General features: G+C 51.2%; 1 protein-coding gene across 1 annotated transcript; it reads right to left on the minus strand.

Annotated features, from left to right (window-relative positions):
• Window positions 1–11,113: 11,113 nt before the first annotated feature.
• LOC119093454 (CLIP domain-containing serine protease 14D) lies at window positions 11,114–13,298 on the minus strand. The gene is made up of 2 exons (XM_037216408.1): window positions 13,262–13,298; window positions 11,114–11,961 (listed from the first exon to the last, which is right to left on the minus strand). The coding sequence occupies exons 1-2, from the start codon at window positions 13,296–13,298 to the stop codon at window positions 11,114–11,116; spliced, it is 885 nt and encodes a 294-aa protein (XP_037072303.1).
• Window positions 13,299–14,050: the final 752 nt, after the last annotated feature.

Below are 14,050 nucleotides of genomic sequence, written 5' to 3' on the forward strand. Positions count from 1 at the left end.
CACGTGACTGTGAATGAATTGTCACCATCAAAATTTCCAACTCTACGCGCATACCACAGCACGGGCACATGCCTTTCATGAATACCAGGATGCATGCTTCAGGTATATCATTTTGCGCACGTGACTTGCCATGCACGAGTTTGCAGGCCGGACGGTGGTCTCCTTCGACATTCGTCAGACAGTGTCTGCATTCACATTCAACATTATCCTGCAGCCGTCTTTCTCAGGATTGCCGCCTTTGTCCGTGCTTCCCGCCGGTCTGCTCAGGCCGGCGGTCTGCTCAGCCCGGCGGCTAGTGGGCTGCAGCCGCACCAGAGATGCAAGACTGCGGTCTGCGGACCGGGGTCGGCCCCGCGTCGCTAACGGTCTTATGCGAACCGCATTACCTCACCGAACAGCACGAAATAAAAATGAAACAGAACTCTCCGCAGCCACCTCTCCCTTGAAAACTGGCCACTGGCCAGGCATGAGCAATATAGAGAGGATGTTGGAGACCTTAGCAAAGTCGAGAAATGATGGTCTGCCCCCCCCCCCGTGGATGTGCGTGCGTCAGCGTCAGTTACATCTGATTGCACCTATCGGCGTACGATGTCGGCGTGCTAGGCACTATGCAATCAGCAGACAAACGCAAGAGGTGAAACAAGTAGAGACCTCGCATTTTCTCTTCCGCGGGTTCACAGGGCGCCAGCTGAGAAAAAACTGACAGGCCCTTAATCCAAATCGCGAGGACTTGAGTTGTAGACTTGCAGGGTTTCAATTAACAAAATCTATCACTATTATCTAGCACTCACAACACCTTGAGGAAAACTGGTTGTCGGGTGGGAAGCCTTCGAGACCATCTCCACTGCGTCATAGCATAAGAGGCTCTTAATTTTCCCTTTGAGGAGAGCTATTCGCCAATCATCGTATCAAGGTCATACGTCCCTTAGCGACCGCACGTGAATGACCACAAAACGCTCCCGGCTTGAGCTAACTCATCTTCGCAGTTAATGTCACATTGAAAGTGATCAATGGTATTCCACAACACCATTCCATGTATTTTTATTCCGATCGGAGCCGCAATGTCTTGCTGACGCGGGGTCGTCCCGGAGCCGGTGCTCCCACTGCTTTCGCGCATACACGCAGAGTACACTGCGCATGGTGCGCTCTGCGGGGGTGTACCACCGCGGGCATCAATGATTATGTGTATAAGTTTATACGCGTGCGTGTTGGCACACGTGATGGTGTGTGTAGGCCTACTCGAGGTTGTATTTGTGCCCAGCATGACGCACTCTGTACCAACATTTTAAAGTTACGCAGCCTCGGCAACATCCGCAGGATTGCCTCTGAGGGTTTCCGCTTGTCAGAAAATGTTCGTTGTGTTATGTTATTCACCCAGTCCTCGGTTTCAAGCCAGAGTCACAGCAGGTAGGCGGCCAGCTTTACCCAACCGAAGCTGTCCCAGAATGGGCTGAGGGTGGGGAGGGGGGGGGGAAGGGGAACGATCGTCATATTTTGGTTATTTCCTTCCAGACAACGCCCATGTCAAACCAATTTTCAAACATAGCATTTTTAAAACTTGGCGAGCCCGGCCCCTCGACTCTTGTGCCCCTGTTAGCGGGGTTTACTATTTACAAGTGCACTATATCGGGTTAAGTTTGGCCATTGTGTATTGGAGTAATGTGCATGCCTTTCACAGCGCTCTTAGTGTAGCAATCTCTCTCGCTCTCTCTTTCTCTCTCTCTCCTCCCTCCCCTCTCCCTTTCTCTCGCTCTCTCTATGTCTCTCTCCTCTCCCTTCTTTCCTCTCTTCAGTGCCCCCCTCCCTCGCTCTCTCTCTCTGTCTCTCTCCTCTCCCTTTCTCTCTCCCTTCTATCCTCTCTTCCGTGCCCCCCTCCTCGCTCTCTCTCCCCTCACCCTCCTTCCCCTCCCCTTCTCTCTCTCTCTCCCTATTTTTCCACTCCTCCCCCATTCACGCGCACAACTACACAGGAGTCCACATCCGCCCGCCCAGCCACACACGTGAACACACACGCAACGTGATGGCCTGATAGGCATGCGTAGCAAAAAGCTCGATTGTTTCGAAACCGCAGTGGGAATTCCACTGACCTTGTGACCCTCTGTTCAGGCCAACTGCGTTCGAAGCTTTGAATGACGGAATGGATTTTACGCACGCTGTGAAAAAGTCTCAATAAAATGCAGGCAGTAATAGGCCCGCGCTCAATGTTTGCGAGCCTTATGTTGGCGTAGCGTGCCAGCCGATGCAAAGCGACGATTATGCAGTCACTACTCTAGTCCTCTCGCTGATATCCAATGAGCAGCTGCAGGACGTCGCACAGACCTCGTATGTCTGGCGTCGGCGCGGGACATGGTTTGTTGTTGCGGTACTGTATGCCAAAGATTGTGACAGACATTGACGAGCTAAGCACAGCAATATTCCACATGCTTGGGGTGTGGCGTATTAAGCAATACTAAACCTCTATCGTTCTGGTGAAGACTCTGAGATTCTAAGAAAAACTCTCCACCTACTGTACTGGGTGCCCTCACCTGAAAATAGCACATGCCCTTCCGGAACCGGTTCACCGTTTTTTTTTCTTTTGTCACACACTCCAACGTACACGTGACGCCTTCGCACACCAAGTTAGGGTTGTATGCCAGGGGAGTGGTAAGGGTGCCGTTTGAGCTTTACAGCCGATACTGTCCGAGCTTGTTACAGGTCACCGTCGCCACTTTGCGCCAGCGAGGAGAATAACTTCGGATGACGCGCACTGGCGACGTGTGAAGAATCCGTATACATCGCATGATTAGAGATGCAGACAGAACAGGCAATTACCAGCGTCGTCAAAATGGGCCACAGTGACAAACAAAGCGAAAGTACAATTTTTGCTATGCGTGTGCCCACCTTTTCTCGGCTTACCACAGGGCACGCACGCACCATAAGTAGGCATGCCTTCCATCGGCGTAGCACTCATATGCATAACGGTAAAGTTCAGAAACGACTTACGGCCTTGACCCCTTCCAATATGTGAGACCCCTCATGTATCGTTTCCTTGGTGTATTCGGGAGTCGTGCAGCCACGTTGGTTTGTGCTCCCAGCGCAAGATAAGCGTCTAGCAGTGAGCGTGCATGTAATGAAAAGCTTCGTAACAACATGGCTCAGACGTCATCCTGTCCGTCGTTCAGTCGTCAAGCGGTGGCATGTTCTCGTTGACGTTGGAAAATCCCACCTTGAATGGACCAAACTCAGCTCCAGCAGCGCAGTTCCTGCGCGTTTTAGCAGCGCAGCTTCCAGGCCGGAGGGTCGTGTGACTCACTTCCTCTCTCAATACCGGCCGGCACAATCAGCCAAATGTAAACATCATCACGCGCGACCGGATGGAGTTACGGCGTTTGATTTTACCACATCTGGTCAGCCGGTGACGCACAGGCGATGTCGTCATCCCTCGCCCGGGCCAGTACGCATCGGAACGAGTCGCCGCCTGGAGGCCCGCACATGGGGGACTGGGTGTTTTTCGGGCAGCAACACGTAAGGATGTGAATGTTATCAGCGCCAGCGACCTTGCATGGCGTTCTCGGGCAGAATAGAACTCAGATGCGCAAAGCGGCAGGCAACGTTCGCAAACGTTAGCCAAAAAGGACCCGGATAGCAGCCTGTCGGCGGCTCCGGGCCCCTGGAACTCACTAGACTCACTGGACTCAACTGGTACGCATGCACGGAAACTGCAGGTATCAGCGAAGAGCACAGCGAGAGAATGTTTCGCACCACTGGGCTCAGCTTCTCCCCAGTATTGGAAGGTCAGGATGGTCGATGCCGGTGGTCCAAATGTGGGTGCTTACTCTGTGCGGAAGCGAGCCGGTGGCTTCTGGCGGCGGTGGCAGGCGCTCCCTGTTCGCGCGCGCGGCCGATCGCGAGGACTCCACAGTGACCTTGGGTGCGGTCACGTGCTGCGCCACGAAGGTCGTGCGCGAAGCGAAAATTACGCGCGGGACTGTCAGCCGCTGGTATTGCGCTTGTCCAGGCGCTTCACTGGAGTCGCGCGCGCAGGTTTCGTGCTGCTGCGTGGTGCTCATTATTAGCGAGTTTGAGCGATGCCCGGCTTGCAGCTCTTCATCGCTGCATTGTACAACTGAAGCACGGCGTAAAACAATTCTCCGATGCGTAGATAACGTTATTACACTCAGCATGCTCCAGTCCGTGACCATGTCAGCCACAAGTACGCGCTTTTAAAGTGGAAAAATTACTGCAACATTGCACAGCACCAAGTTCGTCCTTACAGGCGACGTGGACAAGTCCATTGTGCACTGTGCACGCGCAGCTCATTCAGCCCTTTGCCCTCTCGGCGACCGATCTGGTTCGGCGCTTGAGCTCCACAAGAGCTTTGCAGCATCGAGTGGACAACCGGAGCGTTCGACTCCATCACCACCCGACATGGGAGCGAGTGTTGGGCCTTTGGTGCGCTCGTCTGCATGTCTGCCGGGCGTTTGGCAATGTTCCCGATAGCCCGTCTGGTAGCTGCGCAGATCGTGCGATTTACGCAAACGCAGCGGGGCAGTGTCGCGGCCTCGTCAGAAGGAAGACATTGGAGACTCTTGTGTTACACGTGCACGACACTGTTACATGCGCACTTCGTAATGCACAGTAATCAAACATTGGTACGAATGGCCAGAACCAGTCGCTTAAGCACAGTAGACGGTGAAGCAGATGGAACAAAGCTACGCAGTCGTGCTGCAGCTGCAGCTCCTGTCCTCTCCCTGTAGATGGTGGGACTCCCGGTCTCGACGAGAACAGTCAGTCTGACCCGCCAGCCGCTGTCCCTGACCGGAAGCAGCACGTCGGTGACACTTCTGCGCAGTCACATGCATACACCCCCACACCGCGGCCGCGGGGGCGCCGAGGTTAGCCAGGGGCGCAAGGTCCGCCGTGCTGCAGGATCGCTGATGTGACCGCGGTGCCAGCGCGTGATCGTGTGGGCCGTGTGGAGGAGGCCATTCGTCACCGAAGTGTGCCACTACGTCATGCCTCGCGGCGCGACTTCGTCGCAACATTCCGATGCGTCACAGCAGCTCCACCCCGCTCCACTCGGCATGTGACGGCCGTCACGGCGGCCGTCACCAGGTCATATCCCGTGGTTCACGTCGGTCAAGAGGGCCTCGTGCTCCGCAATCGCCACCAGAGAGCATATCCTGATATCCGATCCTTGGTGGTTCCCTGAAGCCATACCGTTGCACGCGGCAAGGAGAACGATACCTTCTCCTTGCAACGGCACGTACCGTTGCAAGGAGAAGTCCACCAATGGTCGCCAGCATTGCTGCTGGCCGCTGCCCATGTGAGCTCCCGGAGCACGTCTGGTGGTCCGCTGGTCGCCAGCACTGCCGCTGTTCGTCGCCTATGTGGGCTCCCTGAGCACATCTGGGGGTCTGCAGTGGAATCTTGTTGCCATATTGTGGTTCTTGCGGTCACGTAAGAACAAGGTCACGATTGTGGCCATATGTGATGTTTTACAGCAGTCTTTTCAGCATGGTTGGGCCTTCGCACTTATTTGGGACTCTGGCCATCCAAGCCCCATGTCTCATCTCAAAGGTAAAGATCACATAACGCAAAAAAACATCGTTAACACTAAACCAGCAATCAATAAGCAATGTGCGTCTCCTCTTTTTGATCAGATCGCTGCCTCCCTCCCGCAGCGAACGTTGTGGACTGCTGTCCTTAATGCTCTCGATATAAGAAACAAAGGCATGGAGCTAGAACCGCTCTTGAACTAGGGTGAAAGTGAAAAATTTCATCGCAAAAAGACCATGCGGGAGTGAAAAAACAATTTAAAAAATATGGAACTTATTAGCTCGTGAGTGATGCTTCAGCAAACAAAGACATCTTTTTCAAGTTGTCATGGACGTAATACCGGGAACCTGACAAAACAATTTCGTTTTTTAACATCTTAGGCCATTTAAGTGAAACAGAATCCATTAACACGCGCTCGGGTGGGGAGTGGGGGCAAATTGACGCCCCCCCCCCCCCCCGAGGGCTTTTCCCAAATGGTTTTTGAACGGCGCGGCGAAGTCGCGCCAAATTTTGCATAGTTGAAGCAAATTGCTTAGCGGATCGTTTGACATACAAATTTTACATGCACCTTGTAAAGTCGCTGACCTATGACAGGTCGAAGTCAGCTCATGGCTTCAGCGAAGGCAATTTCTAGGGAATCGTTCAATCTGATACAACCACGGAGTGTTTGACGAAGACGTACATTTCTGAGATGCTTTTTTAGGCACCAAAAATATTGAATGAGCAAATTACGTTGACCTAAGATCGGATATGATGGTCAAACCAAGGTCAAAACGAACCTGATTTATTACTCTAGGGCTTGCTGTATGGGATAGCTTCTGGTGCTCATTTCAAATTTATTGCCAGCAGGAACCATATTATACACCTTCAATTGACTTCTTAGAGTTCAGAGCAGGTCGTTGACCTAAGATGACCCGGGTCGAACGTTTTGTTTTGGGAACATACCGCCTAGCGTAATCCTGTCGCTTATTAAAATGCAAAACGCAGAGCAGTCTTGTATCATTTTGGTCACCATGGCCTTCAAAGGGTCAAACATGGTCAATGACCTCAAATGGGCTTGTGAACTTTTCCTTAGAGACAGTTGACTAGGTTCTGGCGGCGTTTTGGAGACCAACCTGGAATTTGACCATGTTTGACCTTATTCGACCTGAAGGTCATGACCTAAGAAGCTGAAACCTTAACCAAAGTGAGTTCATGTATAGGTCAAGACGCCCTGTAAATTTGGTGCCTAGCTTTCTTAGTTCTCGAGGTCTCTGAGGGAGGGGGGTCCAATTGACCCCCTCCCCCTCCCACCTAAGCCAAGGGTATCTAGCCGGCCAACCGAGAGCGTGTTAAAGCATAGTAATTTCATGACAGTATTATGAGCATAACAAACTATTAACACCAATAACTTGATGCTGCACTTTTCAATTCCCTTCCACAGCACTTTTAACACAAAACAAAGCCAAGGAATTCAATAACTAAATAACAACGGAAATTCGGCAAGCGTAAAGCACTCAAAGAAAAAACCTTGGACCCCTACACATCAGCCCATCACCTCAAACACAATACACATACTTCTGGCTTCTGTTAAGTTGGGGTCAGGGAAAACAAACATTTTGGCACTGCTTCTTACAAAATACCAATGCCTAGTTCCATGAAAGTAGCCTTTGTCTAACCTAGAGGCCTTACATCATCTCATCCTGTATAACCTGTTTGTATCACAGCAGCAGTTGTGAGTTACTGATTCTTGCACAATTCCTATCGCCACTTGCCATGCACTTACACCATACAAAGTTGACAACACACAAATCAAACACTTTAAAGCACTTTGAACAACTTATTTTGATTGTCTGGTTAGCCTATATCAAGGGCAATGATGGGTATGCTCCACAAAACAATCTCTCTTCCCCAAAAATAACATAACTTTTAGATGACCATGCCAGTATTGCTGCTTGCTTTTTCAGCTGCAGCAAATGCATCCATTTGGGCTTGTTTATTCATATTTGATGACAAAGTTTGATTTGTTGGCTTCATCATTTAAATGGGGTGGTCTGACTATTTGATACATAGCAATGTTTAACTCATATTATAATTGCTATGTAGCTTAGAGAATCCCTGTGTTAAAAATATAGTGCATATATACAGTACAGTCATTTGCCAGTCAGCAAACCATGACAACTACAGAAAACATTTGGTTAAAGCAGCCATGAGGGGCCACTTCAAGAAATTTGAGGCAAATAACCAAGAATATGGAACAAAATAAGCCCATGGCATGCCTTGTGGTATCATAATTTGTCTTATGGCAAAACTCGATGCGTTAAAGCAGAAAATGGCTAACTCTGGTTACCAATCATGTGTTGAAGGCAGGTAAGGTAAGCAATTACTTGGTCCACAGGAGACTTACCGGCTTCTTCCTGCTCCCTTAAAAACAAAAATTCAGCACCTTTTGCATGGTCTGCTGGCAGACAGAGTCATCCCAGTCACCCTCCAAATATAAATATAAATCATGCCCACCAACCTTCAAGATTAAAGTGCGAAACAAGTACGAAGTGCGCATGACAAGCATCTTCACAAGGCAGAATTTCGCCATCAAACACTTCTGTATTAGCTGCGTCAGGTCTGTCCTAAGGCTCCATATGGCAGCATATTCTAATGCTGCCATACAGAGGCAGAGGCAAGGCTATTTTAAGCCTTGCCTTGCTTGGCGCCCTGAGCCGGGTAAGTCAGACACTCGAAAAGCTTGGATTTATCCTTATTGAGCACCGCCATGAACCAAAAAAAAAAAACGGTTAACCGAAGGTTTAAGAGGGCAAAGATGGCGGTAAAAATAAGTTCCGTGCTTCAAATTGTCTCCTCCATTCCCTGTGAATTGTTCACGCTTGTGTGCATATCAAACATGTTTCGGCGGCTGGCGAATTCATGCAATTTATGTATAAAATACGTACAAGTTTCCAGCTGGAGTATCTTGCAGAGATATTGGTCCAAATTTTAAGCAGCAGATGGTACCTCTAAAGACAATCGAAAAGGAAAGAAGAATAAAGTGGTATGACACCGGTATGATACCAAGAAAACAAAAGGACCCAAATAAATATAAATACTTGGGCTTTTCTTGCAAACTTTGTAATCAGTTGATTTGACTTAAAATCAATTAATATTAGTGCTCAAATCGTGATATTCATCTCGTAAGTTTAATTTATAAGACAGTTCTTGAACTTTTCACTCATGCATTTCGGGAGTGATGCACTTAGTGGTCAAGTTTCCTCGGGAAAAAGAAATACGCGGAGTAAAATTATCTACCAGGCCTTGCTGGTGTTTGCACAAGGCTCTGTTTTCGTGGTGTGGTGGTGAGACCAAAAAAACCGGCGATGCGTGCAAACCTTGCATTTGGCGTACAGCTGCAGATTGTGATGCATTTTGTAAACAAACCAAACTTAATACGTGCAAGCGGCTGGAGTCGCTGGGGTTCTTGGGCTTGGAGCTCCTGGCGTCCTTGCTCTGTGCATACATAGACATGATTCAGATGTAGGTGAGGCAGGACATAGCCATTGGTGTCCAGGTTCTGCGAAGCCTGGTTTATGGTTGGTGGTTTCAAGTGAGCTCGGTTTTGGATGACATCTGAAAACCTCAGAAAGGGAAATAGGGGTTTGGCATGTGCGATTGGACAATGTCAGGCAGGAGTGAAAATTCACATAAAATATGGGAAAAGGAGTGAAAAATTCCTTCTCATAGGATGTTGTTTTACACTCAAAATCGACAATTCTAGGACACTGAACAAAGGCCTTCAGCTCATGGTTTTTGGCGTTATGAGTTAAAAGTCCATCAGCTTCGCAGTTCTCGGCTATACTTCCCAGTTTTTCTTAGAGTTCCGAACAGGAGAATTTTGAGCTCGAAATGCTCAATGTTCTTAATGATCTGCTTATCCCCACAGATTATTCAAAAGCTATAAAGCGGCCACGGTAAATGTCAGAACCCGTCGGCTGCCACGAAAGCGTGCACGCGTAATATACAGTAATTTGCCTGAACGAATGGCTTGTGACAGAAAGTATGAAAACGTGCTAAGCAAAATTCATGTTTGTGTAATAGCAATTTGCTTTCTAAGTTTTTGCATGCAACCTATGGTACAAAGAGATTCAGCGTGCACGTATGCATCGCAAAATGACAACTGGCAATGCAATGCACATAGGGATGGTGAAGCGTTGCCAGTGACAGTACAGCAAGGCCGAGAACTGCTATTGTGAAGTGCTCCTACGAGCAAGTGCGCAATATAAAACCACATGTCCACGACGTAGACCAACAATCTGGACTTGGCTCCCCGCGCACGTCCACATGCATCGCTAATTCGGGACTCAGAGTGAATACAGACCTACCTCATTTAACCACACACTACCACAGAACCTGCCTCATCTAACGAATCGAGAAAGCTGCGTCCAACTTCTCGCCGCTTCACGTGGGTGTCATGCTTGGATATCAGTGCCGCCGATCCAGCCGTTTGCGTTCATTAGAAAGCTTCTTCTAGGTACGCTCCTCGCCAAGATGGGCGTCCTCGGTCAGATACAAGTGACATTCAAACATGTGTCGCCCTCGGTCAGGTGCAGGTAACATCCAAACATGTGCCGTGACGGACTGACACTGTCGCGGACGACAGATCTCTACCAGGCTGCAGGTTCGCCTGCAGTGACTGGGAATGCGTCGCCCGGCGGTCACGACTGTGGCGGTGACGTCGCCATCCGCCCCGCTCCGCGTTCCGACGGTGACCTGATCTCGGGTGACTGTCAGTGCCCGTCCCCCCGTCGCTCAGCTGACCGGCGCCTGAAAGCCACCCATCTGAGACTACCGGTGTGGCGCAGCGTACACACGGGGTGTCCGGTCTTGTCCTGCTGCAGTCCGCCGAAGGCTATGAAGCTGCTCGAGAGCCCAATCAATTTTTTCCTCTCAAAATTTTAACAACCTGCCATCTACGACAGCATCAGACATGTGTCTGCTCTGGTCATGTGTCTTGTGTAGTGGATTTGCACCGCTGCTCCTAGTTTGTTCCATTTGTGTAGCATGTGGCATGACTTGGTCTTACTAGTGAACATTGCACTACCTATCTTGAGAGCTAATCCTAAGCCATAAAACAATAACGCAAGACCCACTTCACGGACCTTGAATTTTATTATATCCAGGCACACACATGTTGGCATCGGTGCATAGATTACCGTAGTCAGGAATATTCATAATTCATGTTAATCCGATTCTTCTTTAATAAATGGCATGTGAGTGAGCTTGCATTACAGATACTGACATTTAAATAGTTGCGGTGGATTTTATTTTCTTTTAAACGCACCATGCGACATCCGGCCATAGCACGAAAATAACAACCACGTCAGCATCTTGAGGTGAGCAATGACATGACATAACAGTCCTAAAAAGGCTTCCATAAACAATAACAGAGATTTCCTCAGCAAAGTATGTATTCCTGTCCCGACAAGTGGCCCCAAACACCAACTTTGGCATCTTTTGGGTAGCGATGCCAGAGATGGCAGCCGCCGTGCTTGACTCGGAGTCCTCGCCAGCTGACGCTCCCTGCTCTGCCCTCGTTCGCTCTGTCAACTCAGTTGGAGGCCAGCATGGTCAGACTGTCCAGGATCCAGCGGACGTGCGGCAGCACGGGCGCGTACGACACCGACGCGTCCGGCCGGTGGCACTCCCTCTGCACTGGTCGCATGCTGGCCGCGCCCATCAGGAAGTAGGCCGAGCCGAACTGGTCGGGGGCCACCAGGGGCGCGCCCAGGTCGGCCACGCACGGCGTGCCCGAGCCTATACAGCGGTTTGGCTCGCCGTCCGCCTCCGACAGCAGCCGGTATCGGCACGGCCCCGGGCCATCGTAGCTGGTGTTGTACACGGCTAGCCTCTCTTCGTCCATCACGTGTGTGGTGGTGCTGCACTGGCGGCCGCACTCGCGACGGGTGGCAGCACCATCGGCCGCCGGCTGCGGCCCGTTGTGCAGGCCCATCATCAGCGCAAACAGGTAATGCGGCTGGGGACGTAGTGGGAACATGGGCAGACAGATGGGCTGCACGCCGTGACCCACCGTCACCGGTTTCGACAGCTGCACCAGCGCCACGTCGAAACGGCTCGGGTCGCTGCCGTGCTTGACGAAGTCTGGGTGCACGGTGGCCGAGTGGACGGCCACGTCCTTAGCCTCGATGCACATGGTCGGTTCGAACCACAGGCAATCCCGCTGGGTGCTAAAGTCGTACTCGCCCACTCTAGCCGTGCTGAGGTTGTAGCCTCGAACACTGAGTGGGCAGCGGGCCGACGTGACCACGTGCTGGTCGCTGATGAGCGCGCCCGAGCACGAGAAGACGACGCGGCCGTCGGGTCCTGTGAAGCCGAGCGCCACCAGCCACGGGTGGTCGCCCACGACGGGGAAGCCGCAGCGAGGTGGCCGCGGTTCATCTGTGGCTCGGAGCCGCCGCCGCAGAAGCGCAGGTCGAGTCGGCCCAGCGCCGGGTGGTCGGCCAGACCCGGCAGCAGCGTCGTCTGCCGCTTCTACAGACTGATGCGCCGCCGGGCCAGGTCGGCCCCCAGCGCCGAGCTCACCGCCAGCAGCAGCACCGTGCACACCTGTACTCCACACATTGCTGGGGTCTGTCGCAAGCTGTGCCGCTCACTCGAGCGTCGCCGCCTATCAGCGGAGCCGTACTTGGTCACGTGAGGCCGACGTTGCGGCCGGATCGCCGGCCAGACGGGCGGTGATTGGCTGGCTGGCTGTCACGGGCGTGTTGCTCGGCTACCAGAGCCGCGGCGTCACGGGCCCCCGACAGAAAACATCCCACTCATAAGTTGGCAGGAGACAACTCACAGCTCATCTCGATTAGTTCTGGTAACTCCAATCGTGACCGGAAGCCAGCGGCGATGGAAACCCGGGCTTGTGCTGCCCACCCGCTGGCTATTTCAGATGCCTGTGAGGCATATATGCGCCCGACATTTTTGTAAATGATACATGAGTTTTAGTGTATGCAAAGGAAAGGCAACTTTCCATTCTTATAAGAGAGAGATAGAGAGAGAGAGAGAGAGAGAGAGAGAGAGATGAGAGAGAGAGAGAGAGAGAGAGGAGAGAGAGAGAGATGGAGAGAGAGAGAGAGAGAGAGAGAGAGAGAGAGAGAGAGATATATATATATATATATATATATATATATATATATATATATATATATATATATATATAATGAAGAAATTTGGTAAAAACTGAAAGCTGATATCTGTATAGGTTAAGGCTATGAGTTCTTACGCTAAAAGGAATCGACCTTCAACAAAGCAGGAGGCACTAGTTCCAACATTAACTCATAGCATATTGAATAGTGGCTACATTGAACACAGGACCGCATAATATTGAACAAGCCAGAAGCTCAAAATTTTCTTACTAATTTCACGCTAATCTGTTACCAGACGGCACCAATGGCACTCGCATTCACGGGTCTCCTCTGAATCATGCCGCATAAATGGTTACGCCTCACTTTTTTGCACTTGTGACGCAGCGCGGCAAATACCCCGTCGAGAGTTCCTGGACTCTGCAACGACTGGGCGCTCCACGGTAAACGTGGTTTACCGGGTAGAGAGAATCTAATAGGATTCTGAGTGAACCGCACCATAAGTGAAATGCCGATGACGACTCATTTTTCAGCACCGAACTTTAATAGATATCAGCACGAAGAAACCTCCAGGGGCTTTTTAAGGGGGGGGGGGGGGCACTCACCTGTATCTTGCACGTGTGCGGCAATGACTGTAACCATTCTTGGTCGTTTGGTACTGCCGTCGTCTAATCTATTGACCATCCATAGCTGCTGATTAAAGACCAAAAACGTGGCATATAGCACCCCATTGTTAGCTTGTGGGACGCACCGGGCAGCTGTTAGCAATGCACGTCACGTAATACCGAGAACGGCATACAAGGGCATTGCGAAGGCACTTGATAAGCAAGAGGCACGGAGTTCGATTCCCCGCGTTGCACGCTATTCTTGCCAGTGTGAGAGACAGGAAGTGTCCTTAGCCTCAACAGCTGAGTGCGTCGTAAAGCCCCAATGACAAAGTGTTTGCTCTGACCTTTCTGCGCCACTGCACGCCGGTGCATGGGTCCAGCAGCGAGGTGCCGGTTCACCATGTGCAAACGGCTATCAACCTGTGCGTGCGTGTTGTAACCGAAAAGAGACGTTGCGACCATGTATCTGGCGTTCGTCGGCACATTGGGGCTCACTGCCCAACAGCTGACAAACACCATAATACAAGGCACAGGGACTCGGACGTAGTGTAGAGCCGGACCCAACACAACGTCTTCGACAGACACTCGGACCGCGAGTCCGCCGGCAGCATGACCCCGACACAGGGCGGCAGTGCGACCTGCTGACGTCCCCGCCACACGCACGGAGGCGGGCGGTCACTGTGCCGCTGCCGCGAGCCTTCGGTGAAACGCAGGAATGTCGGGCCAGGCTTGTCCGCGGTCCGTGCTGGAGTAATACGTGCAGCAATGGTGCAAAAAGCGATGCAT

The sequence above is a fragment of the Pollicipes pollicipes genome, unplaced genomic scaffold (genome assembly GCF_011947565.3).
Source record: "Pollicipes pollicipes isolate AB1234 unplaced genomic scaffold, Ppol_2.1 Scaffold_4002;HRSCAF=4701_pilon_pilon_pilon, whole genome shotgun sequence".
Lineage (NCBI taxonomy): Eukaryota > Metazoa > Arthropoda > Thecostraca > Pollicipedomorpha > Pollicipedidae > Pollicipes > Pollicipes pollicipes.